Here is a 24,080-nt window from a genome sequence, read left to right as displayed (position 1 = left end):
CCTAAAAACGTGTTCCCCCCCGGTATCGTCGGGCGAATCGGGCGTGCATCGCGCGCGCAACGGTCCGATTCCTCGTTCGCCCGTTCAAGGAAGCGATGGCGCCACCGGCTACCAGTGCAAGTAGAGAAATCAGTGATGGCCGCGAGGCTCGCGATGCACATTACGTCGGGATTGCGTGCAGTTTGTTTATCGTGACGTTCGAGTGGCGAGAGGAATCCCGCGGGCCGCCAGTACTACGGAGATCGAGGATCCACGCGTGTGTAATCCCCTCGGATGAGCCGTGCCCGTGGTGACGTTGCGTAGAGGCGACGCGACCCAGTACCTTTGACAGCTCTGCTCGGGGCCCAGCAGTAGCCACTGCGCGGAGTGCCGCGACGACAGTGTCGTTACCATCGCAGCACGGGCGACTTTCTCGGAACGGTGGCCGTCCTAATGAAGTCGCGTACGTAATAAACGGATACCAGAGGAGCCTTGGTCGACACGGGGACGGCGACCCCACACCCGTCACGTTTTTTCCTCTCTCTCTCTCTCTCTCTCTCTCTCTCACCGTTGCTGGAGACACGCGCACCGAAAGGCGTCTGAGGTACGTAGACCGGCAGGCCAGGTTAGGTGCATCGCCGTCGTGTCTCGTGACGCGTTACCGGGCCGTTAAGATCGACCGACAGTAAGGCTGTGGAATTCTTTCGATCACTGTATCATAGAAATCGAAGGTGCACGTAAATCTGCTGTAGCAGTCGGCTTCGTGGAGGCGAGGATTTTTCATGTTCGTCTTAACCTTTAGGTGGCCGGTATGACTCGATGATTCTAACCGACGCATGTGGAGAAGTATGGGAATGAATGGTGGAAGTACCTGTGATTAGCCAAGGAGCGGAAGCATGGAGTAATTGTACGGCGTGGATGGAAAATGAATGCGAAAGCGGCGTATTCGAATCTTCCCGTTTAGAAGGCTGTGCGGATAGCGGAGGTTACCGTTTCACGGGTTTACGAGCTTCGGAGAAGTAACGTCCCCTTATTTATTTACCGTTACGGCGTATTGTAACGGGCAACGATAAGTCCCAGCAAATAAGATTAACTTCGTATGCGTCTAATGTAATATAACGGACACTGTCCCGGCGAATGCACGTCCTAGCTGGCAAAGGAAGCGTTTGTTCTCCCCACCTCCTCTGCTAAACGGTGCTCCACTGACACGCGTTGCTTCCTCCACTCGGCACCGGTCCAAAACATTATTCTCAATTGATTCGGTCGCGTACCATTTGTACAAGTTTACCCGAACTTTTGCCGCACGGAGCGACGTATCGTGCGATCAGTGAGATCGATCTATAAACCGATCGTGTGCCGTTTACAGATCGCGCCACCGTCGGTTGACGTTTATCCCTGACGTTGATCGGCGTCTCGAGTTTCGATTATAATTCATCTCTACGCTACAAGTTCTGAAGTCATCCAGCAAATCATTTCTTCTACAACGGAGCTGTTTTACGATATATTTATCTGGCATCGTTTTCCGAGTCTTATACCCCGCGCCACTCAAGGCACGAATATCACTCAAACTCCTTCCTCTTTATCGGCGTGACTGGCGCGGTTATCTCGATCACGGGCAATCCAAAATTGGCCGCGCCTTTTGGCCGCTCCGTTTCGAGCGTTCCTCCGTACGCAGCCGAAACTGTCCCACATTCCCGGCCGTTCCTCTGTCTCCTCGGGCGATCTTATGCACCCCCCACCTGGCCCACTTATTGTATTGATTCAAACTTAGGTAGCCACGCGTTCCTCATTCCTTCGCGACTTCCTGCTACGACCATCTCTGTCGCTTTCCCTCGCTGATCCTTCCGGCAATTTCTCCGTCACAAAGACGGTAATTTCGTACGAGGGAGCGGGAAATGTACCAGTAGAAAATGGCAGACCGATAAAATTCGGGACTCCCCGTGATACCTTTGCTGGCATTATTCGCCTCCGTCACCCTCGTTCGACTAATCACTCAATGCTCTCCGCTGTTACGCTGAGATGCTATTCGTCAAAATGGACAAAACGTCTGATCGGACGTGGGTCGAAAAATTTACGACACCTGGAATGCTTCGTTTGCAGAAAACGGTCAATGTGGTTTGCAGTCATTTCGGCACACGTTTAGCACGTTCCGCGCCACCGGTGGCCCACGATTTTTATCGGTGATGAAAGTTTTGTCCAAAGGAAAATGCTGTGTCTCAATTCAGCGTCGAAATCAAAATACATAGTATAAAAAAGAGCTGAAATTATTTTTATATCGCAATTTTTCTATAACTGAACATCACAATTTAATTTCCTCGTTACTTTTTACAGCCCGACCAAAAATCTCAATTTCCATCTTGGCACGGAATGCGTTAAGTGTGAATTCAGAGGTCCCAGATGTCTATTTTATTCCTCTTTATTATCTCCGCTGTATTTCTTCTGCAAACTACTGGAAGTGTCTATGCAATTGCATATTTCGGTTCTTCAGCTTTTCAAATGGCAATAGTAGGTACCTAATCCTTTATTTTCATTATATAATACTTGTTGTGTCTCCAGCGTAAACAGTCATTCAACGTGGCCTCCCAAGTAAAAAGTAGTTTCACGTTTAAAATCAATTCCTTCGGAAACTACGCAATTAATCACATCAATTTATCCTGTATTCTTTATTTCTTCTTTCACGAGATATCACCTCTGGGCCTGTTTTAACACGATTCACAGAACACCCTGTATTTCCCTTAATTGCCAAACTGGCGGCAATCTCTATTTCGCCGTTTGTTTCGTGGAAGGATCGAAATAAGATCCCCGGATAAATAAATTTCGCCAGCGGCGCACGCGAATGTGTACTTACGCCACGCCGTGGGCATCATAAAATATCGATTAGCCAGTACAGAAACCTACATAGTTTTTTTCCCCAGCATTTATCGCAGTACGTCTATATTTACCAAGCCCATTCCACGTAGCGATCTCCTCTATGCCAGTGATATTAACCAGATCAGCGAAAAGGCTCTTTGTGCGCGGCACAAATTAGCTTCCCGTTACAAAGCTATACAAAACGAGCCCTCAACGAGATTACGTAAGTTATCCCAAGAGGGATTTGCTTCTCCAGTTTCTAGCCGATTCAGTGCCGCACGATCCAGCTCCGTTCTGGCCCGTCCGCTAAGCGATTTTCCGCTTTGACGTGCTTGTCACATCGAATCCATTAACATCCAATTCAGGCGAATTCAATCGAATTGAATTATAAGCACAGTTTAAAGGGACGGTCAAGTAGCGACGGGTATAATTAATATATCTGCATATTTCGCAGGGATACCCGGTTATTTTTCTATCGCAAGGCAGGTGCTACAAAGGAATTACTTTCCAAAGGCAAATATAAAGAATTAAACAGAATTAAGTAAGTATAATTGGAGATCTTTTTTCTTGCCGAGAAGAGTCCTCCTTCCTCTATTTTTGTCTGTCGCTACTAATAAAAACTGAGATATTTCATTTCTTCAAGATCGCTTGGTGTTGCTTAATTCAGTGACAAATTCTTGCGATAGTGTAATGAAAATAGAACAGAACTGCGCTCACTGCGTTCACTGAGCTTTCCATATTGAAGCCTTAAGAACGATCCAAGATGAAACCATGCTATTGTTATCATAGTCACCTTGCAGCGAACAGTCCTATTCCATCTCCATTCTGCAGCCCGCTTCTCCAATTGTGCAAAATACTTTCCGCGCAGCGTCCGCTACCAAGCGACCTACCCTGTGCGGAAAAATCGATACCCTTCGGTTTTTAGAGCTGGCAAAGGTATTATTATCGCAACGGTGCCGCACAACTTGATCCCGCAATCAATCGAGCAGAACGGAGAATGGATGCACATACGCGAAGGAAACGGTGGAAAAAGAATCGAGCGCGTGCACCGGTTCTGCTCGAGGAGCCTGCGGTCGAGTAGGGATCTTCCCGGCCCGGAAAGCTGTTACGAAGTTCATTGCGCCGCGTAATTAAAGCGCGAAGTGGCGAACAATGGCGGGCCGCCGATGACCATCTCCTAAAACTCTTCTCCTCGTGCCGTTTTGCGTAATAAGGCTCAGCCCCTTCGCGGTATAACCGCGGGCACGGGGCATACGCAGCGCAGCGAGCGTGTTTATAGTCGGAACAAAACCACCTGGTCGTTTGGGGGTGTTCAACTTCTATTAGGAAGGAAAGTAATATAACGGGACACTCGAGGCACCCCAAGCGGGGCGCGCAGAGGAATGCAAAACACGAAGGGGTTATAAACCACCACAAGTCGAAGTGGAAGGGACATAAAAAGGTCGTAGAAGGGGATGGAAATGGTAGCGCTTTGGATGAAAGAAAAGGTTGCGGGGGACTTTTTCTGGACTTGATTCTGACCGCAAATTAGGGGCTTTGCATGAAGATGATCGTTACTCGTCTAAACCATTTTGGTACTACAAGATAGCTGTGAAAATTTCAGTTGTTATTTGACAGTGATTTGTGTCAGTCGGTGTCAGTGTTTTTGTGAAAAATGGAAAAGATTGAATATTGTGCTGTGATTAAATTCTTGTATTTGAAGGGCAATACGTCTACACAAATTAAAGCCGAGTTGGACGCTGTTTACGGGGACACTGCCCCATCATTTGCCACCGTGAAAAGATGGGCAGCAGAATTTAAACGTGGCAGCTTGGATGATGATGAGCGTTCGGGACGACCAGCAACCGCGACCACCACCGATTACATCGAAAAAGTCCATCAAATGGTACTGAACGACCGTTGAATTAAGGTTCGAGAGATAGCAGGGGCTCTGAGGATATCGAAAGAACGCGTTTGTCATATATTGGGTGACGAATTGGGCATGCGTAAGCTATCCGCGCGGTGGGTGCCGCGCTTGCTCACTTTGGACCAAAAACGCATTCCAATGAACATTTCCCAGGCCCTGCTGGAGCGGTTTAAGCGAAACGAGTGCATTTTTTGAGTCGATTCATAACCGTTGATGAAACTTGGGTTCATCACTATACTCCTGAGACGAAGGAACAGTCGAAACAGTGGACTAAGAAGGGTGAATCTGCTCCGAAGAAAGCGAAGACGGTTTCATCGGTCGGGAAGGTGGTTGCGACTGTTTTTTTTTGGGATAGTCATGGAATTGTGTTCATTGACTATCTTGGAAAAGGTAAAACAACGACGGGGGTGTACTACGCATCATTACTTGACAAGCTGCAGGCAGAAATTGCGAAAAAAACGACCGCGTTTACAGAAGAAAAAAGTGCTGTTCCATCAACAACAATGCACCTGCTCAAACTTCGGCGGTCGCCTTGACTAAAATTCACGAATTGCGGTTCGAATTGGTTGACCACCCAGCGTATTCGCCAGGTCTGGCCCCCAGTGACTGTTTCCTCTTTCCTAAGCTCAAAATTTGCCTCGGAGGACAGAGATTCTCATCGAATGAGGAGATTATCGCATCCGTAGACGCCTATTTGCACAGCAAGACGCTAACTACTATTTGGAAGGTTTAAAAATGTTGGAGCATCGCTGGGAAAAGTGTATCGACTTACAAGGAGACTATGTAGAAAAATAAAGCTGCATTTGCCGGAAAAAATATTTGTTACTATGTTAAGCTCAAAACTTTTCAGACCACCCGCGTATTTTACCAAGAATTTTCACAGTGAATTCTGGGCACCCTTGATCTCCAATAAGCATTAACTGCAGTCAGAAGTATACACTAGCTAGCGCGGTGACTCCTAATGTGGTTTAGATCACTGAAGTTACAAGCACGTTTCTTATCGTACTTGGTCTTTTATCAGATGTTGGAAGGGTTGAAGGGTCGAGTCGAGCCGACGCTGGCTTGCCCCCACCCCCCACCCCTCTGCGCGAGAGCTACTCTCCTCGCATCGTTTGCGTAACAAGAGTTAATGACTGTGAACGAACCCACCCTGAGAATGGTATCGTATTCGTGGCTCATTCATTTCCAATAATGAGCGCGAAGTGCCAATGAAGGGGTCGAGTGCCGCTACTCGAAACGATACAGGCGGTTTCGAGGAATCGTCGGAGAGCTATTTTCGTTGCCCGTGGAGGAACACGGCCTTTTGTGCGCGGTCCTAAAGCATCGTCGAACTTGAGAGCAGTCTCGAGCGCTCGCGATCCGCGAGGAATCGCTTGAGAAAACACGCCGAATCACCGACGCGCTCGAATTTAGCGTACTATCGGCCGTGAGTTCTGGAGCACTTGGGTAAATTCGTTTCCCCTGCTCCTCCCTTTCGAAAGATTCAGCACACAGAGGAACGCTCCTACGAGGGAATGCGAAAGTAAACACCTGATCGCATCGTTAGATTATTCATTTGAAGTTTAGGAGAAACGAAGAGATTAAAGAAAAGAAGATGAAAATCGTCAGGTAGTTTGCAATATTTATTTTCCTTCTGAAGATGGGGGTAGTAAGTCTCTGTTCTCTTTTTTTTCAAGCACTGGTGGAACTTTTTACTATTACTCTCTGTTTAATAAAATTCGAATTTTGTACAATTTCTTTGTTTTTGTTAAGATTGATATTTCGAGGGATTGATAAAGACTTTCTGAGAAACCGAATATGTTGAATGTTGCGTGCAAGATTTACGATTCTGTCGATTAAACTGATCCACCATGGTAAATCTGCGTCGGCTCGTTAATTAAGACCTAATTAGGTTACGTAATTACGCAACTAGTCTTATCTACATACGTATTGTATCTCGCGCGTAGTTATTGCCTTGCGAAATGTTCTCGATTTTCTCGATTTGATTTGTTCTGTAAATCATAGCGCAGATAGTTCTCCAAATGATGCAATATTTAATATTGCAGATTTACAATCGAACGGGTTATATTGCTAGATTTTCCAACAACATCATGTATCTCGTTATAGAAGACACACAGATATAAAGATATACTGACTTTAGTTAGGAAGAAGGGTAATCGCTCACAAACTTAATCCTTTAATTATTTTGCCCAGATTATGTAACTTGTTTGAAAGAATAGAACAGATAATGCAGCTTAGATAACGTGTACCTGGATGGACAGGTAAATAGTGTATTCAAACAATTTATTGACCAAGTTGTGACTATATGTCGACTGCACTACAATGGCGGTCCTATTCTGATTAAACCACAATTGGCCACGTCACGACTGAACCGCTACTATAAATTTTGGTGGGGTAAATCAATTGTTACATGCTCTGTACCTAAATCATGAACGATTTAACTAAACCAAATATATTATTTCTAATTTATTGAAATCATTCGATCTCAATAAAAACTAATTTTCTCCCAAGTGAAATCGTCATGCAAGCCTTTCCTAAGAAATGAAAGTACCATATTTCCTTCAAGGGGGTAGGTTACCCTCAACAGCCCAAAATCAGGTCCTTCTTCAAACGCACATTCTGAAGTAATAAATGAAGATGGAGATAAATTTTGTTTTACTTTTTTAAGCGTCATTTCGTTGACTTCAATGCGCAAAAAGAAAATTTTAAATATATTTATAGGAAAAAAAGTTATAAATAGAAATGTGAGAGCGTGTACGCGATGCACCGTTTGATAGTGAACACGATTCCGGACAGGTAAATTACCTAAAATACAAAGTAAAGGCATTTTTATAATCTGTAAGACAGTATCCATCTTGTGCAGCAAGCAAAATTTTGTTAAACAAATTAATACAATTTTTATGTTGATGTTTCTGATTTTTTCTTTTTTTGTGGGAAAAATATTTTTTATCTTTTTTTTTAAGAATTTATATTGAAAATGTGCCCTCAATAGATGGAGGCGAATAGTTTCCTGCAACTCCCTGTAAATTTTCATTCAAATCGTTCGAGCGGTTTTCTAGATTTTATGTTCACCGTTTTGGAAAACGTAGTTTCTGGGAAATCACGCTCGTACATTTCTTACTGTAATTCCTTCATTTTTTAAATTTTCGGGGTCCGGTTGCGCTTAAAATACGTAGAAAAGATGTAGCTAGAATATGCAAACATCCTAAAAAACAATTTTCGAAAATTTTGATGGTAACCTACTCCCTTAATCCTAAACCCATTAATCCGTAACAATTCTAATTCTAAGTAATTTTACATCCTTCGTGATCTATGTCCTTCAATAAAAAAAAAGAAACGAAAGCTTAATACTCAACTGAAACGAGAACTTCACGCTTTTTTATTAAATAAACGCCACCAAATTCCCTCTATTCGCTGCGAAGAATACTTTTGCTAGCACCTCGCTACCACTTGTTATGCAAACAAAACAGAGCCGCGACGACCGAGTTTCAAGCGCTTTTAGAATTGCACTTTTATTGCCCGTTTGGAGCGAGTCATTAATTCTGCCAGTGAGCCGAGTTTTATAAGAGTATTTATAACGTCGCGACTGATGAACTTTACCGGAATGCCTTCGAGCAACTTCGAACAATACACAGGAACTGAGTTTTGCAACGGCAGAAAAGGGGCCATCGCGATGGCACGATTTTACGAGTGAACATTGCGCGAGAAACCAACAACCATTGCCACGATTTATGCCCCTGCTATAAACTCGTGCCAGCGCCTAGCAAGATTAAAGGAGCGCGTGTTTCTGCGAACTCTGCATTAAACACTCCATCAAGAATTAGCGTTGCGATTTAAGCTCGAGTACTCGCTTCAACAAGTTCCATTGCACGCGGGTGACCAACGGATATTATGGAGGGAACAAGGGTGTTCCAGTGGATTCCTGGCGAATTTGCAAGAACCATCCCAATATCGTAGGTGGGAGGAATTTGTTATTTAAAGAGAAACAGATAAAAATGGAACAGTAGATCGGTACTACAAAGAGAAGCTTTCAATTATATTTTAATAACACCGCGAGCCTGTTATTTATAAACTGGCCGCACACTCCAATATATTATACTTGCAAATCTACCACGAATTAATCCACGAAAACGCGGCGGAGTTCCAGCGGGGACATTAGTCTTCAACGTCACAGTGAGCGATGCTCAAACCTTTCCCGCTCTTCCCTTGCCCGATTTCCCTTTCTCTCGGCATTTTTCATTCTAATGCACCTGTCTCCGTTCCATTTCGTCGGACAACAGCCGACGAGGCATTCCTGTTATCGATTTCCCGTTTCACTGCGCTAAGAAAGCGTTTTCGGAGGCAGCGTGGCGAAAATCTTTGACGACCATCCAGCTCAATAATCGCGCACCATTTTCATAATTTTGATTATGCAAAATTGCATTTAATCGAAGCCTGTTTCCCAAGCGATTCGCTTTCATTTCGAAGGTCATTTCGAACCACGTCCCTTCGAATGGCGGAAATGATTGGTCCCAGGGAGCAAAGGTGCGCGTCGCAGCTTGTTAGGGACGACACGGCTACTGGTCTTAATAGCTGCGAGTTAATTGTGTAGCGCTCGAATGATCGTTTGAACGGGCCGGGACTAATCAACGGCGCAATGAAGTGCGCCGTGGCGAATAACGCCAGCGCATTCTGCGGATGTTTCGAATGGTCCTGAGACCAGTGAGAATGCCGGCCGTAGGCGCGGTAACGAAGGAAGCAAGAAATCCAGCGTGCATTGATTGCCCTGACATTTAGATAACGTGACCGAAAGGCAACGCTCGCTCGCGTAGACAGCTAATTGTCCGTGGTTAAGTTTCACCGTACATTGCCCTGCTAAATTACTTGGCTTTCCACTTTTTCCGCGGAATACAGACGAAAGCGATGTGCCACGCTGAGATGTGGCAAAGCACTTTGCCACGCTATTTAAATTTTTATTTATTACCGTATCTTCGATCGACTGTTTTGTTGTATTAACCCTACAGCACGTGCGTAAATAAAAATTACAGCATTGCACACGTTACACCTCGCAGGCCCACATCTCCGAATCTAGAAATGCATGGATGTTTTGAGAGAAAAAAATCTTTAGACTGCACGTCATCTGTTGCACTCAATCTTTATTAACAAAAATATTTCCTAGGGTAGACCAGCCAGTGACCATTAGGCAAAGAAATGTTAATTATAAATTTAAATATTGTTATATGTTTATAAATGGAGTGTAGTTGCACTTTTAATATCCTATATTTTTCGTTACGCGTATTAAGCAAACATTAATAAGTTCAATTTTTATTAAAAGTATGCGGTCATTTACTGGGCTTCTATACTCCCAGTCATTTAAGAAGGAACCCGTTTCGCGCATGTAGAATGAGCTCATTGGCTCCGAAAAAGCGTTGGTGGGGGTACAGCCAATAGTGGCTTCTCCCGGCACCAATGAGCGTCAACCTGCGCAGAACCGGTCTAAATTCGTCGATCGGCAGGTTCCTTCTTAAATGACAGGGAGTATACACGTTTTGCTTTCTATAATTGTTTTTTTTTAAATTACGATAAGATTAAGTAATTATTTTTTTATAGGAGCTATAGCGAGCTCGTTCCAAATACAAAATACATTTATAGAAAAAAAATGATCCCAGTGAGAATCGAACCGGTGAAAGTTCCGATGCGAGACCTGCCCTTTACACGCGCCGCTATTCATCATTACAATAAACTTCGCTATCGCCTGTGTTCGTCAACGCATAAACACCTTTTTTTATTAATATTTCGGAAACTCTGGGGTAGTGGACCCAACATGTGAGACATATATTGGTCTACTACACCTACACTACAACATATATGAGATTCATCAAAATCCGTGTCCCAGATGTCGCGGCCTCCCCTTGTAAGAGCTTCCTCCTAAATCGAATTCCAACATAAATTACCTACCAAGAAATACGATTTTCCGAATAAACCACGCGAGAGAAACTCTAATTCGCATAATGCGGACGGATACTTTCCATGAAGATATGGAAAAGTTAATTTTGCCAAGAACAGATCTCCCGACTCAACCACTGTCTTATTATTCCTCTTCGCGTTAATTCCATTTTCTTATCCTTCCCCCAAGCGCTCATACTTCAAATATTATTATAAGTTAAAGAAGAATGCCCCGGCTTTCCTCTCGAAGCGCGTTGAAGGACCCACGAACTGTTCCAACTTTCTCCGAACGTTTTCTATGCCCCGTGCGTTTCAAATATCACCGAGCGCCTACTTCAACCGAAGTTCACGGTGGCCTGCCAACGCGCTACTCATTTGTATCAATTCTCTCCTCTACTTTGCTAATTACGACCAGCTCTCTAATTCCTCCGAAACGATTGAAGGAATCCCTTGTACACGCCTCGGCCATTTTTACAACGAATCCCCCCAAGAGCAATTTTAAGTTTCTAATCGCTGGCAGTTTAACGAGCAAGCCTTCGTAATGATGAGCTAACTGGCGTGGATGACGAATCGAAGTGCGAGACCTTCGTTTCACTCGCGACTCGTTTCTTGCGCACGAGCCCGCGCGCGTAAAACCGGGCAGGCCGATCTCCAGGAACTCATAGAACGAGATCCTGATGCCCGGTGGCGTGTTGCGTAGCGGCCAGTGAATCATTCTGTTGGGGGACTTAGTCCTCCGGTTAAAGCATTCGGTACTCACCGCCCAGGAAGCCGCGTTAACCATCGCCGCCTCGTCGTTTGCTGCAGATAAAATGGCGGAGGATGGCGCAGGAGGATCAGGGAACAGCAGCACGGGGGAGGCGAGTCGGTTGCAGCTCCTGCAAGAGATGCGGCAGCAGAACTTTGACGGCATCCGATTCGCTTCGTACCGGACGGCTTGCAAGCTGAGATTCATTCAGAGGAAGGTTCACCGTGAGTATGACAAATATTCCAGGGGACTCGACGGACTCTTGGTAGTTCTGCAACTGGGAATGGTATCAAGGTGTATAACGGGCGGTCCCGAGATGGTGCTCGAAGCACGGCGTTGCACAGTGTTTCCCGCAATGGGAAAAAACACTCGGTTTTGTGTGTTTTCCCTGCAATTAAATTTCATTGCGCACTCGACCATTCTGAGCGAGTGCTCGCGCTGGGCGTTAATTGGAGATATTTTGGCTAATACTTTCTGCGCAGTGCACAACGTGGATATATGGAATGTGATCGAGGCGTTTAGGGAGAACGGTTTGAACACCCTGGAACCATCGAGCACACTGGGTGTATCGAGGCTCGAAACATTACTGTCTTCCTTGTTTCACGCCCTTAACAAACGAGTGCCTGTCTCGCAGCAGTCCAAAGTCGACGCTACGACAGCCCTGCTGATGAACTGGCTGCTCGCTGCCTACACTACGGGGTACGCGCTAACGTTGTGTCGTAAAAAGTAGGGATGGGTTTCTCGGAGCGTCGAAACTCAAGGAAGTTTCGCGTTTCGAAAGTTTGCGCTTCTTTCGCGATTCGAAACTCTCGAAAGACAGATGAGAAGTATAAAATCAATGAATAAAGAATCCTTATTTTTGTTTGTAGTTTCTTTAACTACGGCCGACAGAGATTTATGCAAAAATTAGACCCCGGTTCTTAAAGCAAGATATTCCATTTACAAAGTTTCGGATTCGAGTTTCGAGAATTTGAAAATTAGCTTCGAACCCAGCAATAGTAAAAAGTACACCAGAGTGGCCAATAAGTTCCGAAATACCTTGGATGACCATGTGTCAAACATTTTGTGTAGTCGCAAGTAAAGAAATACTGAATACATGATTGATATTAAAACTAAGCAGAAATTTTCATGGAAATTAATTCCAGAGCTAGTAGGACCAGATAAATGCCAGAAGAAGGAGGGAAGTCCACCCCTCTTTGGCATATAATAGTATTTTCCTTGGGGCTTTCGCGACCCTTCTTACAGATAATGCTGTTTGAGGCTTCCGAGTGAAGCTGTATTCTTTTAGAAAAGGTACTTGAGGGTCAGCTTAATAAATTCAGTTCACAGAGAAGCTAGAAAAGTGATTTTAAAGAATGAAAATAGTGGATAAGGTGAATGTCCCAATTTCTGCTCATGTCCCCATTTCTGCTCGTTTCGTATTTTTCTTATTATTATATGCGTTACGTTTGTACTATAGTTGCAAGAAAATAATTCTAAATTATTTAAACATTTACGCTTATTTTTCATGAGCAGAAAGACATTTAGAGCATTATATATTTAATTACAAATTAATAATAGTCAAACATCTTGAAATATCTTTCTTAAATAGTTTTTTAATTGGTTGATTTATTATTAAAGAATTAATCAATTGCTCTGCAAATTTTCATCACAAATACATTTTTTATTCGCGTATTTCCTTCATTACGTCTCGGTAAGACAAACATTCCCCCAACGCGATCGTGGTGTGTTTCAAGAATCCTATGTTGCCTGTGCCAGTTGATTTTACTACTTTTGTGTTTTTAAATACATTTACTAGATTTTTGGATACATTGCTAATATTTTCCCATCACATTTAATCTAGATTACTACTATCAACAGAGGAACCGATTCTGAAGTGTATATTTTATATATAAGGGGGCTAAAACGATTATTTTCAACTGGTGAACTGAGTTCACCGCGCCGCCCGAGGGTTAAATGAGCAGAAATTGGGACATTCACCTCACTAGAATGCAGGGTAAACTAGAATTCATTGACCCTCGCCTGGCAGACACTGGGTCAATTTCGACCCGTCGTCAGCATCCAACTACATGTGCTAGTTATTATCATAATAGCATTACTTCTCTAAGAAGATATATACTTTAGATTGTAACAGGATCAGAGGCTTATATAAAAGCTTATTCTTAAGGTGCGTGTGAATGGAATTACGGGTCAAAAGGGACCCTGCATCCGACCTGCGGTCGAGATAACTTGTCGTCCGAGGATTAAGAACTTATTGGCCACGATTATACCTCCTCGTTCGCTAAATGAAAACTAAAGCCGAATGTTTCGCAGGGAAAACAATAAAATATCCGTGTTCTCGGTGAAAGTGGCCTTAGCCACGCTGTGCGCTGGGAAACTGATGGACAAGTTTCGCTGTAAGTTACATTCATTTGCATAGCAAGGTATCTTTCACTTCGAGCTTGTAATTGCAACCGTTTATCGAGCAGATATATACTCGCAAATATCTGACAGCAACGGGCACATGATACATTGGAGGTTCGCAGAGTATTTGAAAGAGGTGCTAGGGTTAACGGCCGCGGTTTACGAGTCGCCGTCTTTTGGATACTCCGAGGGCCTGGCCAGCTCAATATTCCCGCAAGTAAGTTCCCTGGGTCGAGCCGTTGTCAAACTGGCTCGGTAATTCCGCAACTACACTCCAGAATTAATACCGGCCAGAAATGAGCGTGGTTTCCGTTCCGCCGTGTTTCAGAACTCGAAAGTCACGGTGAACGATTTTTTGGACACCCTCATGTCCGACCCAGGACCGCATTGCTTAATCTGGCTCCCACTCTACCACAGAATGGCTGCTGTGGAAAACGGTGAGACTATATATCCCCACGGTACAAGATGCTTGGAATAATTAAACTGTCTTATGCAAATTCTAGAGGGTGATCTAGATATAAAATATGAGGATGGTAGTGTACACGGTCAGCGTTTTATCCCGCAACCCGCGCTCGCGCGAACTTGTAAAATGGCAACAGCGCCTCACGAACGCATTCCACTACAACCATGCACCGGCCCAGCGGAGAGCTGCCAGCTGCCTGGACAGCAGTGATGCCTGACCTCCGAAAATTTTAGGATTGCCTCTTACAAATTAACGTCGCAAAGAGCTATTGGAATATTCCGGCCCCAGGTTTTTTTAAATACTCGTAAAGGGCTGAGCAATAACGGAGGGGAGTCCTTTACGAGTATTTAAAAAAAAAAATTATTGAAATCGGTCAAGATTTGCGCTGTCTAGCGATTTTTGTCCAAAATCGCACACTGTGCGCCGGGACGGTGCATGGTTATAGTGGACTGCGTCCGTGAGGCGCTGTTGCCATTTTACCTGTTCGCGCGAGCGCGGGTTGCAGGATAAAAAGTTGACCCTGTATCTGTATGAGCGCTATAGGAGCAGAGCATTAGTGAATATCTAGTTTGTATGGTACCTCGATTTAGTGGGTGATCTAATGATTTTAAGCTATGTATCGTCGGAGGGAGAAATTCGGAATTTCTATTCAACCCTGTATGATGCTTCAGTGGCCCATCCTGTTATGTGCGACGCTTGTCACAAAGAGAACTTCACTGGCTTCCGATACAGATGTCAAAAATGCCACGCGTACCAGCTTTGCCAAGACTGTTTCTGGCGCGGCAAAGTTTCCGGGACGCATAACAATGATCATGAAACCAGGGAGTACAGTAGCTTCGTACGTACCCTAGAACTGCGGTTGCAAACTCTTCCATAGCCAGTTTTAATGTGAACTCTATCTCGCCCTTTCGCGTAGAAGTCGCCGAGCAAACAAATTGGACATTCCTTGCGCAAGAGCTTCAGATGCGTACCTGAGAAAGGAAAGAATAGCCTGCCAAGATTCCCCGAGCAACCAGAGAAGACGTTAGATCTGTCGCATATAGTGTGAGTGGCATTGCTACGTTAGTTGACGTACACTCTACAGTGTTAACTTATCAGTCTAAGTGTATTCACTGCATTGCAGCCCACCGTCACCTTTACCGTCTCACAACGGCTTTCCGGATCCAGGTTTCATGGCTCCCTTTGACTCTGGGTCAATGGATAGCCGTTCTACGTTAAGGAGGTGAGCGACGAACAACCTGTTCTGCGTATTTATTGTTGCTAAATATCTACATGGACAGTCAAGGTTTATTTATTATTTTTTTTTCTAACTTGCATATCATACAGTATGGATAGTTCGAGACTGGATGATGAACATAAATTAATAGCACGATACGCACAAAGGTTGGCTCAGGAAGCTAGGACCATGGTAAGATATTAGTTACCTTTCCATTTTGAAGTAGCAATCGAAGACTTAGTAAACGCATGAAAGTTCAAGCTGAACTGTTTGCGAATAGATTGGCACGGCGTTGTGCCACTGATTTTAATTTCGTAACTACGTTGACAGCCTCGCGCCTCGTCCAGAATGTCGCAAGCTGACCAAGCAGTAAGTATGCGAAGTTTTCAACGCAGCGAGAGAATATCGAGGCACGTATAGTCTTACGTAAAGAGAAACCTTCTTTGTGCTCCAGGGTAGGGCACCGTCTGATGCGAATTTGGCATCTCTTGATACCTCGAGAGCACAACGCGAGCTTATATCGCAATTGGAAGCAAAGAACAAGGAAATCATGCTCCAGATTGCAAGGTTAAGGTATACCTGTGTCGTTTATTTCCTTTATACCAAGCCTGAACCTCGAAATCATCCTGTCGAACCATCCTAGGATCATGCACGTTAAGAACATTCTGTTTCACTTTGTCACCTTGGTTGCATAGCTTGCATATTAGAGCTGAAGACGTCACAATGAAACTAACAATTACAATCTCATTTCCCTTTACTCGATAAAGATAAAGATGCCCACTGATGCGAATAAAGTTCTAGCTAAAACATCTACGCTGATCGCTGCTCAAGAATTTCTACTACTTCATTCAAATACTGAAATATTTCTTTGAATTTTATTCCCTTTTAGTTCGGCATACATATTACATCATTCTAAAACAGAATAACTAGGCTGTGCCTTTAACTAGACGAAGCCTTCATGATTACGAAATTACCAACCGCTAAGTTACCTCGGAAATTTGGATCGGTCCCTATCACATGCTCACTAGATTCACATACAAACACCACTACATTAACGATACATTCTCGCTTCAGCTTTTAGTCAGCGAAATGGAATATCCAACTACGGATATTCCAACGCTCCTTCACTAACAACGTCACGTTTCTCATCTTCGTATTGAATTTAACTACAGGATAGAAGCCGCCGGCATAGAAAATCCTGCGTTAATGTCAGAACTAAGAGCTCTTAGACAGAGAAAAGACGAGCTAGAGACTCACTTAGGAACGTTACAGCATTCTAGGAGACAATTAATGGTGCAACTAGACGGTTTAATGAAAATGTTGAAGGTACTACGATTGAATACAGTTCACGCCCTGCCCTCGGTTGTTATTCCTTCTGGTCTCATAATTATGATACGATACTTGAACCTCTGAATGGTTATAGAACCACCAGGCATCTCCACGATCGACACCAAATAGTTCACCGCGGAGTACAAAATCACCTCCGTTGCCACCTGGTGCTGTTCCAAGCAGTAGGTCAGCGCCTCCGACTCCGGGTGGTCCACTGTCCACGACTCCGCAGCAACAGCAGCAGCAACAGTCGCAGAGCCAGCAACAGATGTCTCAAAGCTATCAGAGCTCTGTCCCAGCAACGTCGGTGGCGAATGTATCCAGTATGCTCGGAACGATACAAAACCCTATTCCAGATAACTTGTCGTGTGTGGGAGGCGATGTAAGGTAGGCAGGCATATGGGCAATTTACGTTAAAGATAAACGAACAGATAATCCAGAACAATGAAAATCCTAGACCTAGCAAATGAAAAATGCAAACGACAATCTTTGTATAGAGTGTATGGTTTCGTTGCGCTGTGAAACGAATTACCTATCTCGATCAACGAGATCTAATATTAGAAACATTCCTGCATTGATCCTTGAATTCAGCGATAAATGTTTACTTAGAAATATATTCGCAAATATATCGACAAGATTCGGGTACGCACAGTGTTCGTAAAGACGAAGAAAATCTCTTTCCTTGTTTTTATCAATATTTCTTGGTTCCGATCTTCGTCGTTATATTTCTGAATCGTCCTGTGTACGAATAATTTGTACAAAGATTTGTAATGTATTTAACGAATTGAGTGATAATCTCGTAAAAGTTAACGCTACTGGCTTTTACATCGTGTCGAATGAAGGACGCGTTTTTTGTTTTGTACATTATCTATATCCACTGTGCACTGTACGCCATATTTGAAATAGTCATTACTATTTAATTAACTAAGAAGTTACTGGATCAGTTAAGTTACGAGAGATGACATTTAAGTGACGAGAAGAAATCAAATAGAAGATGTAAATATTTATCGATCAGCAGAAAGGGATTCACCTACGCGACTACAATTACTTGTACTTTATTTACACATAGAAATTGATTTCTTCTAAACGAGCAGTGCTAGTTATGATAAACCTGTAGCTGCACATTGTATGAAAATTAGCACAACAACGGTATCTTTGATTATTGCATGTGAATGTTAACGAGAATTGTATCTCTGTTCAGCTAGTAACAAGAACAAATGTGGTACTAGTTGAATGCGAAAATAGTTTTTACGTTTTGAAGCATTCCTACATCAACGACACTGCGAATTTTAATTTCTGTTGTTGTTATATAAAAAAAAAAGAATACAAGAAAACAATACATTTAAACGATGCTGCTTTTTGCTACGTTGTGACGCTTTTTAGGCTCTATTGGATTTTTATAGCTTTACGTTAACGACTGTATCTTGATTTCCACGATTGATTTAATTATTTCCGCGAAATTGCAGGCATGTGTATTGTATAGAATGAAACAATTTACATAGGTGTACTTTAGATAGCATGTTGTCGGAGTTTATTGTTCGCATTGAAATATAGTTTCCTTCATATGGAATTGTACAATTATGGCGTATATTTTCTTCTTTCTTTAATAAATTAAGCTAGCAAGTATTAATTCCCTCTTAGTTAATTATTTCCCTCCCAAGTCACTACAGATTCTTACATTCGAAGGCAGAAATTTTCCTTTGCAAAGCTCTCGAAACCATTTCCATCATTGCATGCGCGTGATAGTATGTATACTGCTAGTTAATACTTTGCAAGCGTACACGGATCTTGTAACAATCGGTTACAATCGCTCAGTCACAGAAGGCAGCGAACTTTTAATCACAAATACTTGCATCGTGAGCGTGGCATGTCACCATCCTGATTTAGTTTTTGTTCATTCAGAAGTTGCTTTATGCAAAGAAAATAGAGATTTTCGATATCAGGTCTGCGTTCAGGACAAACAGCTTGCCAGGAAGCGGTTCCAGCAGTGCGAATAATAGCTTGGGCCGATCCTTAAGAAATGACTTGTTGGTAGCTGCTGACAGTGTTACTAATGCCATGTCGACACTCGTGAGGGAATTGAACTCAGGTACGTTAAGTTGCAAATCTCCATACAATTCGCATCAGAAATGAATGCAAAATATTTAGGTAGTTTAAAATGGCACAAGAATTTATACTCAGTTATTTTCTTTAACATGAAACCTTCAATAATTATATACTTGGACTAGCTGCAAGAAATAGAAGTTTCCATCCCTTATAACCGATGAATTTACTTCGTGAAGTGAATTATTAAACAACATATACTTTTGAGGACTTTGAACATTGTAAGAAAAATGTTAAGAATTCATTATTTTAATCTTCATGATATAAATATGTCTATATTTTGTTTATAATATTTTGAGTAACAAATTTGCCGAACAAAAAAGATCCAAAGCGATGTGAAAATAATATTCTGAACAAGCATTCTTTATATGTACTTTCTCTCATAACATTTTTCATATTAGTGTAAACAGGCATGTTTCACAGTATTTTTATTCTATTTATCATATCATTAGATTTTCATGGCATGTAACAGTGCTAGCATTCCCCTTCCCGTTCTTAGCGGCAAGATCTTTGCAAATTTGTTATGATTCTAAGATGTAGATACCACCGTAAATTTTCCTATGCATACTTATATAAAATGCAAATGAAAGTAAAATTATTTTTTTTTTAAATATTTTCTCTAATATAACTTCGGAATATATTCGTACATTTGTATTTAATCTTTGCGAAAGGTTGACTATTTTGAAAACGTATTAATGTATAAAAGTTATACTTCATGGGTACCATGTTTATGAATAATGCAAGGGACTTGCAAAAAGAAAAAGGTAAAGACACAATTTCGCTTATATGTCAAAATGTATAGTAATACCTCTTGGAAATTTATAATATTCGTGCAAATACCTGTACAATTTTTTTTCTAATATGTTTACACTATTTTCTATACTACTTCGAAACAAATGGCTACAAATGTAAATATCTAGTTTCCACTTTTTTTCACACATTTGCCTGTTGTAATTCTACCTTGTTTTCTCTCATTTAGCATAGAGTTAGCAAAGTTTAGTCTAGCAATAGCACAGACTACACTACACGCCAAACAGCAAGTGCTCTTTTTCATACAACTTCAAGATCCATTGGCAATTGTAAATTAATTTCTGTGTAAGAACTTCATCGTGAGACTAACACCCATATTAAATTAGATCATAATTTAATATATGAAATCTCACTTTCCAATTTGCTCTAAAATGAAGGCAATTCTTAACAATATGTGGATGTTATAATTCTTTTTATCTACGAAGATAAAATATATAACATTCACCATATTGCCGCTTCATACTTCGAACATCGCTGCTAATTATACTATCTTAAATGCGGTGAGCTATGTTGAATAGAGAAGCTAGCTACCGTGGAAAATATGTATTACCACGCGGAATAATTTCGTTTGAATTTGAGAAATGTAAATCTCTGTAAAGTACTACTTTCGTATCGAAATTTCAAAAACAAAATAGACGTTCCTATACAAATAACACTTTAGACGTGTTGTGGAATGTGTGTGATATGCACCCCCTGTGAATGTGTCCTGGTGGCTTGCAGACTCAGACCAGGAGGATCATTCTCACAACTCAGGCCGAATTAACATCAGAAAGCCGTTAGGTAAGAGTTTGTTAAAATTCTGAACATTACTGTACTTTTTTACATTTTCACAAGTATTTGCAAAATATTACATCACTTGCTTTTTTTTGTACGACCTATGTTCTCTATAATGAATGGGCATTATGACAAATATTTTGATATTTCAGAAAGTAAAATATATTAATATTAAATTAGAGATACGATGATCAGGTACATCTCATCAGTAACGATTGAAACCATAGCGAGACTTTCTATGGCTCTCCCTAGAAGTAGTTAACTAGCCGTCGCTAAACTTCCATACAGTCATATACTTGTAATGTATGTCTGTATTATTTACAAACTTGTAGACATATTTATGTTGGCTTAAGTACTTGTAAATAAGACTATTAGTTCTATGAACGTAGACGACTTACTCGTTAATTTCTCGAGAATTGCTATTCTTCTCTGTGTAAAAAGACGTGAAATAAAATATTGCAATCAAACGAAATTATGTATAAGAAGTGCATCTACAATTCTGGGACATAAATCACTCGCGTAACTATTCGATTCATTCCTTTTCTTTAGACTTCGAGGCTGGTGAGGACGGAGACGATAGTAGCGGCGGTGGGAATTCATGGCGAGAAGAGCTGCAACGCCGCTATCAGCAGGAGAATGACTTTTTAGCTGAACTACGGGCACGCAACGTTAACATGTCGCAGACACCATCCGCTACTCCATCCAGCGAACAGGAGCAAGAAAGGGGTGAGAGGGAGGAGGCGGACGGAGAGAAAGAAGAAGATAACGAATCCAACTGGACAGAGCCAGTGAAGAGATGGGTGAATCGATAAGTTCGCTAAATGACATTTATCTGTATTTTATAATGGCTTAGAAATTGCTACCGAATGAAACGCAGATAAGTTACTGTAGCTCCACGGGTTACTTACGATGGGCATATATCTGGGTGTTAGTGTGAAGTATAATCAGTATGAAATTAGATTTCGGACAGTATACTAAATCTTGCATTTCTAAAGCAATACTTTTAATCAAAAGGAATGATAAGTTCAGCGAACGAGGCTTGCGTAGCTTCCTGGCATGAATTTTAACGAACGATAAAATTGATGTACTATCACTTCGGTAGAAGTGAAATACATTTGCGACCGATCTGACACACGCGATTGGTCGTAGCACTTTCCCTGCCGGTTTACTACCAATCAACAGTGTATCCCTGCGCGAAACGATTATGCTCTAATGTGGAACGCAGTGTAGAGAAGTATTTATCATTTAATGTTCAAACTACTCAACGAGGTGCAGCTTTAGTCTGCTTTTAAATTATTAAATTATTATTTATGTATAAATATGCTAAATACCTGTATATTGTTCTTCAACAGCAACACGAACAATATTCCTGTTTAGCATCTTTTATATGTTCCTTCGTTACTCTCCACATCTCCAATTAAACGCGTTGCATTTGATATCGCAGGTAATTCCAACCAAAGTATTTAACTTGTAATGTTTATGGGCCTAAAGACGTGAAAAGCTGGTTTTCAAACCGGATTAGACACAAAAAAGAGAACTGTTCGTGTTTGCGTACCCATTAACTCAGTACACAGAGCATCACATTTTTATAATATTGTCGGAGAAAGTTAGAAAAAATGTGGACATTAACTTAAACCTATAGGCAATCGATAGCGAACAGCATTTAGTCTACGGTAGGTGGTAAAAATGGAAATTTTTGCACAAGTCAAATCTTTGACCAAACTTTGTATAAGGAGGTAAGCGAATGTAATTAAAGAACTTTTTTAAAAATGCATAATAAAAGAATTGTTAATGGAGGCTTAGTTACAGAACCTCAAGTTTTTTTGTACATTCATACGAGTTAGATACGAACATACAATGTAAACATTAAAATCATTGGACACCTAAATTATGAAATTTTAAGTATATATCTCATCGCCTTAGAAGCTTCGCCATAGTAACACAGGACATAGAGAAGTGTCGTAGAAACTTTTGCGCTACGTCACTTTTCCTTTCAGCGATAAACGCCTCGGAGCTAGTGGCTCGTAAACGAGACTTCCGCGTTTTCCTTCCTTCGTAACTTCGCGTACGATAATGTAATTAAATTCGTGTTCAGTAATATTTATATATACATATACCCTGTAGCGATTATGGATTCTAAAGGAATTTATAATATCGTAAGAACTTATTGCAATCGAATTAAAAGTTCCTATCGCTAATACCCTGAGCGGTGCGCAGAGTCTTATTATTTATATATTCGAAGGGAACTGATGTTTACGACCCAGTCGCTTTGAGGTATTCAGTCATTGCAGCGATAATGTATATAAGTATTATTGTTGATCATCTATCGAGAAATATTAACATCAGTAGGCAACGCTTAATGTATCGCTAGGGAAAGTGTATCGCTTAGGCATTTCAAGCGCGTTATCTACATTTTCCTCGTTCACCTGCGTAAATTTTCAAATGCATCGTGCTCAAATGCCTAAGCTTCACACGATTAGCAAATCATAACTACATCGCATTTACGACTGTACGATGATACATAAGGGTAGAAGGGGCTGACATTGTTTTATGTACTATACTTGGATTTTAGTTGATAGATTAAACGCTATTCGAATAAATGATCGTTGAATTGTAATTAATATAGAACGATGCATTTACGATACGAGTATTGAATAAAAAATGAAATCATAACGAGCATCGTCGAAGGATCATGCTTACCGAGTCGAAGCTTATTTTACATTCTATCCTTGACACTTTCAGGCGTTCCCACATGTTACTTTACGCATAGTTCATTAAATACGTGAGAATACGCTTTAAACAAGCGTAATATTTAAATTATCTAGCACTGTAGCCTTCGTGGATAGGAACAAGGATAAATTCTGGACAGACAAGGTTTATTCAGATTAGGTAGAAATACATGGTTTGGATGGCAGGACGGGGCTACACATTTCGGGATTCAGACGCTGCGTTTAAACAATTTCATGGAATTCTAATGTGCATATGGCACTTGACTTTATTCTAATGAGGCGTCCAGGAGTTACTCTGTACTCTCCCGTTCGATTGGCGTCCAGGTATTGTCGCCGAACTCTCCATATCGAACAGTCGTCCAGGAATATTCTCCCGTACACTCCTCCCTTTTCAAACGAGATGCTCTCTACCAGGGGGGCCAAGCTTCCCTCTTACGAAAGTTGAAGCAGAGTTTGTAGCGCCTCCTACCAATGAGGTGCGTACTAAACTGTGAATGTGTGAATTGGTGTGAATCGGGACGTATGTGTATGTGTATACGTGTAATGTACCGTTTACTTTAAAACCTGTCCACGGATCGTCGCGCCAGCGACACGTATGCAGCAGATAGAAGGATAAACATTGAAATTGAATATTTCTTCTTTTCTTAGGAAAAGAAAATATATTCAATTGCTTTGTATATCCTTCTATCTGCTGCATACGCGTCACTGACGCGACAATCCATGGTCAGACGGCCTTAGAAATGGTAAACCAGGGAAAGTGAGGACACTTCCTCGTGTCTGCGCCAAACATTTCTAAATGACGACGGTCGTCATGGTAACATTTCACCAACGTCGAAAGGTTGTGT

General features: G+C 41.8%; 2 protein-coding genes across 7 annotated transcripts in view; one reads left to right on the top strand and one right to left on the bottom strand.

The window, feature by feature from the left end:
• Positions 1-23,660, bottom strand: part of LOC143367498 (uncharacterized) — a 47,597-nt gene extending 23,937 nt beyond the window's left edge. The window contains exon 1 of the mRNA XM_076809374.1: positions 23,207-23,660. The gene's annotated coding sequence lies outside the window, so the exon portion shown is untranslated. The remainder of the gene's footprint in view (positions 1-23,206) is intronic.
• LOC143367495 (dystrobrevin beta) lies at positions 111-23,183 on the top strand. 6 transcript variants are annotated; one of them, XM_076809359.1, is made up of 17 exons: positions 111-583; positions 11,468-11,632; positions 11,891-12,107; positions 13,722-13,804; positions 13,877-14,028; positions 14,140-14,248; positions 14,946-15,112; positions 15,191-15,318; positions 15,398-15,496; positions 15,601-15,682; positions 15,821-15,859; positions 15,945-16,057; positions 16,663-16,816; positions 16,914-17,206; positions 18,763-18,908; positions 20,453-20,512; positions 21,056-23,183. In XM_076809359.1, the coding sequence occupies exons 2-17, from the start codon at positions 11,473-11,475 to the stop codon at positions 21,316-21,318; spliced, it is 2,265 nt and encodes a 754-aa protein (XP_076665474.1). In that variant the 5' UTR covers positions 111-583; positions 11,468-11,472; the 3' UTR covers positions 21,319-23,183. The 6 variants fall into 6 exon arrangements, with proteins under 6 accessions (XP_076665474.1, XP_076665473.1, XP_076665475.1 ...); XM_076809358.1 differs by having other exon boundaries at positions 112-583; positions 15,945-16,063; XM_076809360.1 differs by lacking the exon at positions 20,453-20,512 and having other exon boundaries at positions 112-583; positions 15,945-16,063.
• Positions 23,661-24,080: the final 420 nt, after the last annotated feature.

The sequence above is a fragment of the Andrena cerasifolii genome, chromosome 3 (assembly GCF_050908995.1).
Source record: "Andrena cerasifolii isolate SP2316 chromosome 3, iyAndCera1_principal, whole genome shotgun sequence".
NCBI classification, from domain to species: domain Eukaryota; kingdom Metazoa; phylum Arthropoda; class Insecta; order Hymenoptera; family Andrenidae; genus Andrena; species Andrena cerasifolii.
This window is presented reverse-complemented; position numbering and strand designations above follow the sequence as displayed.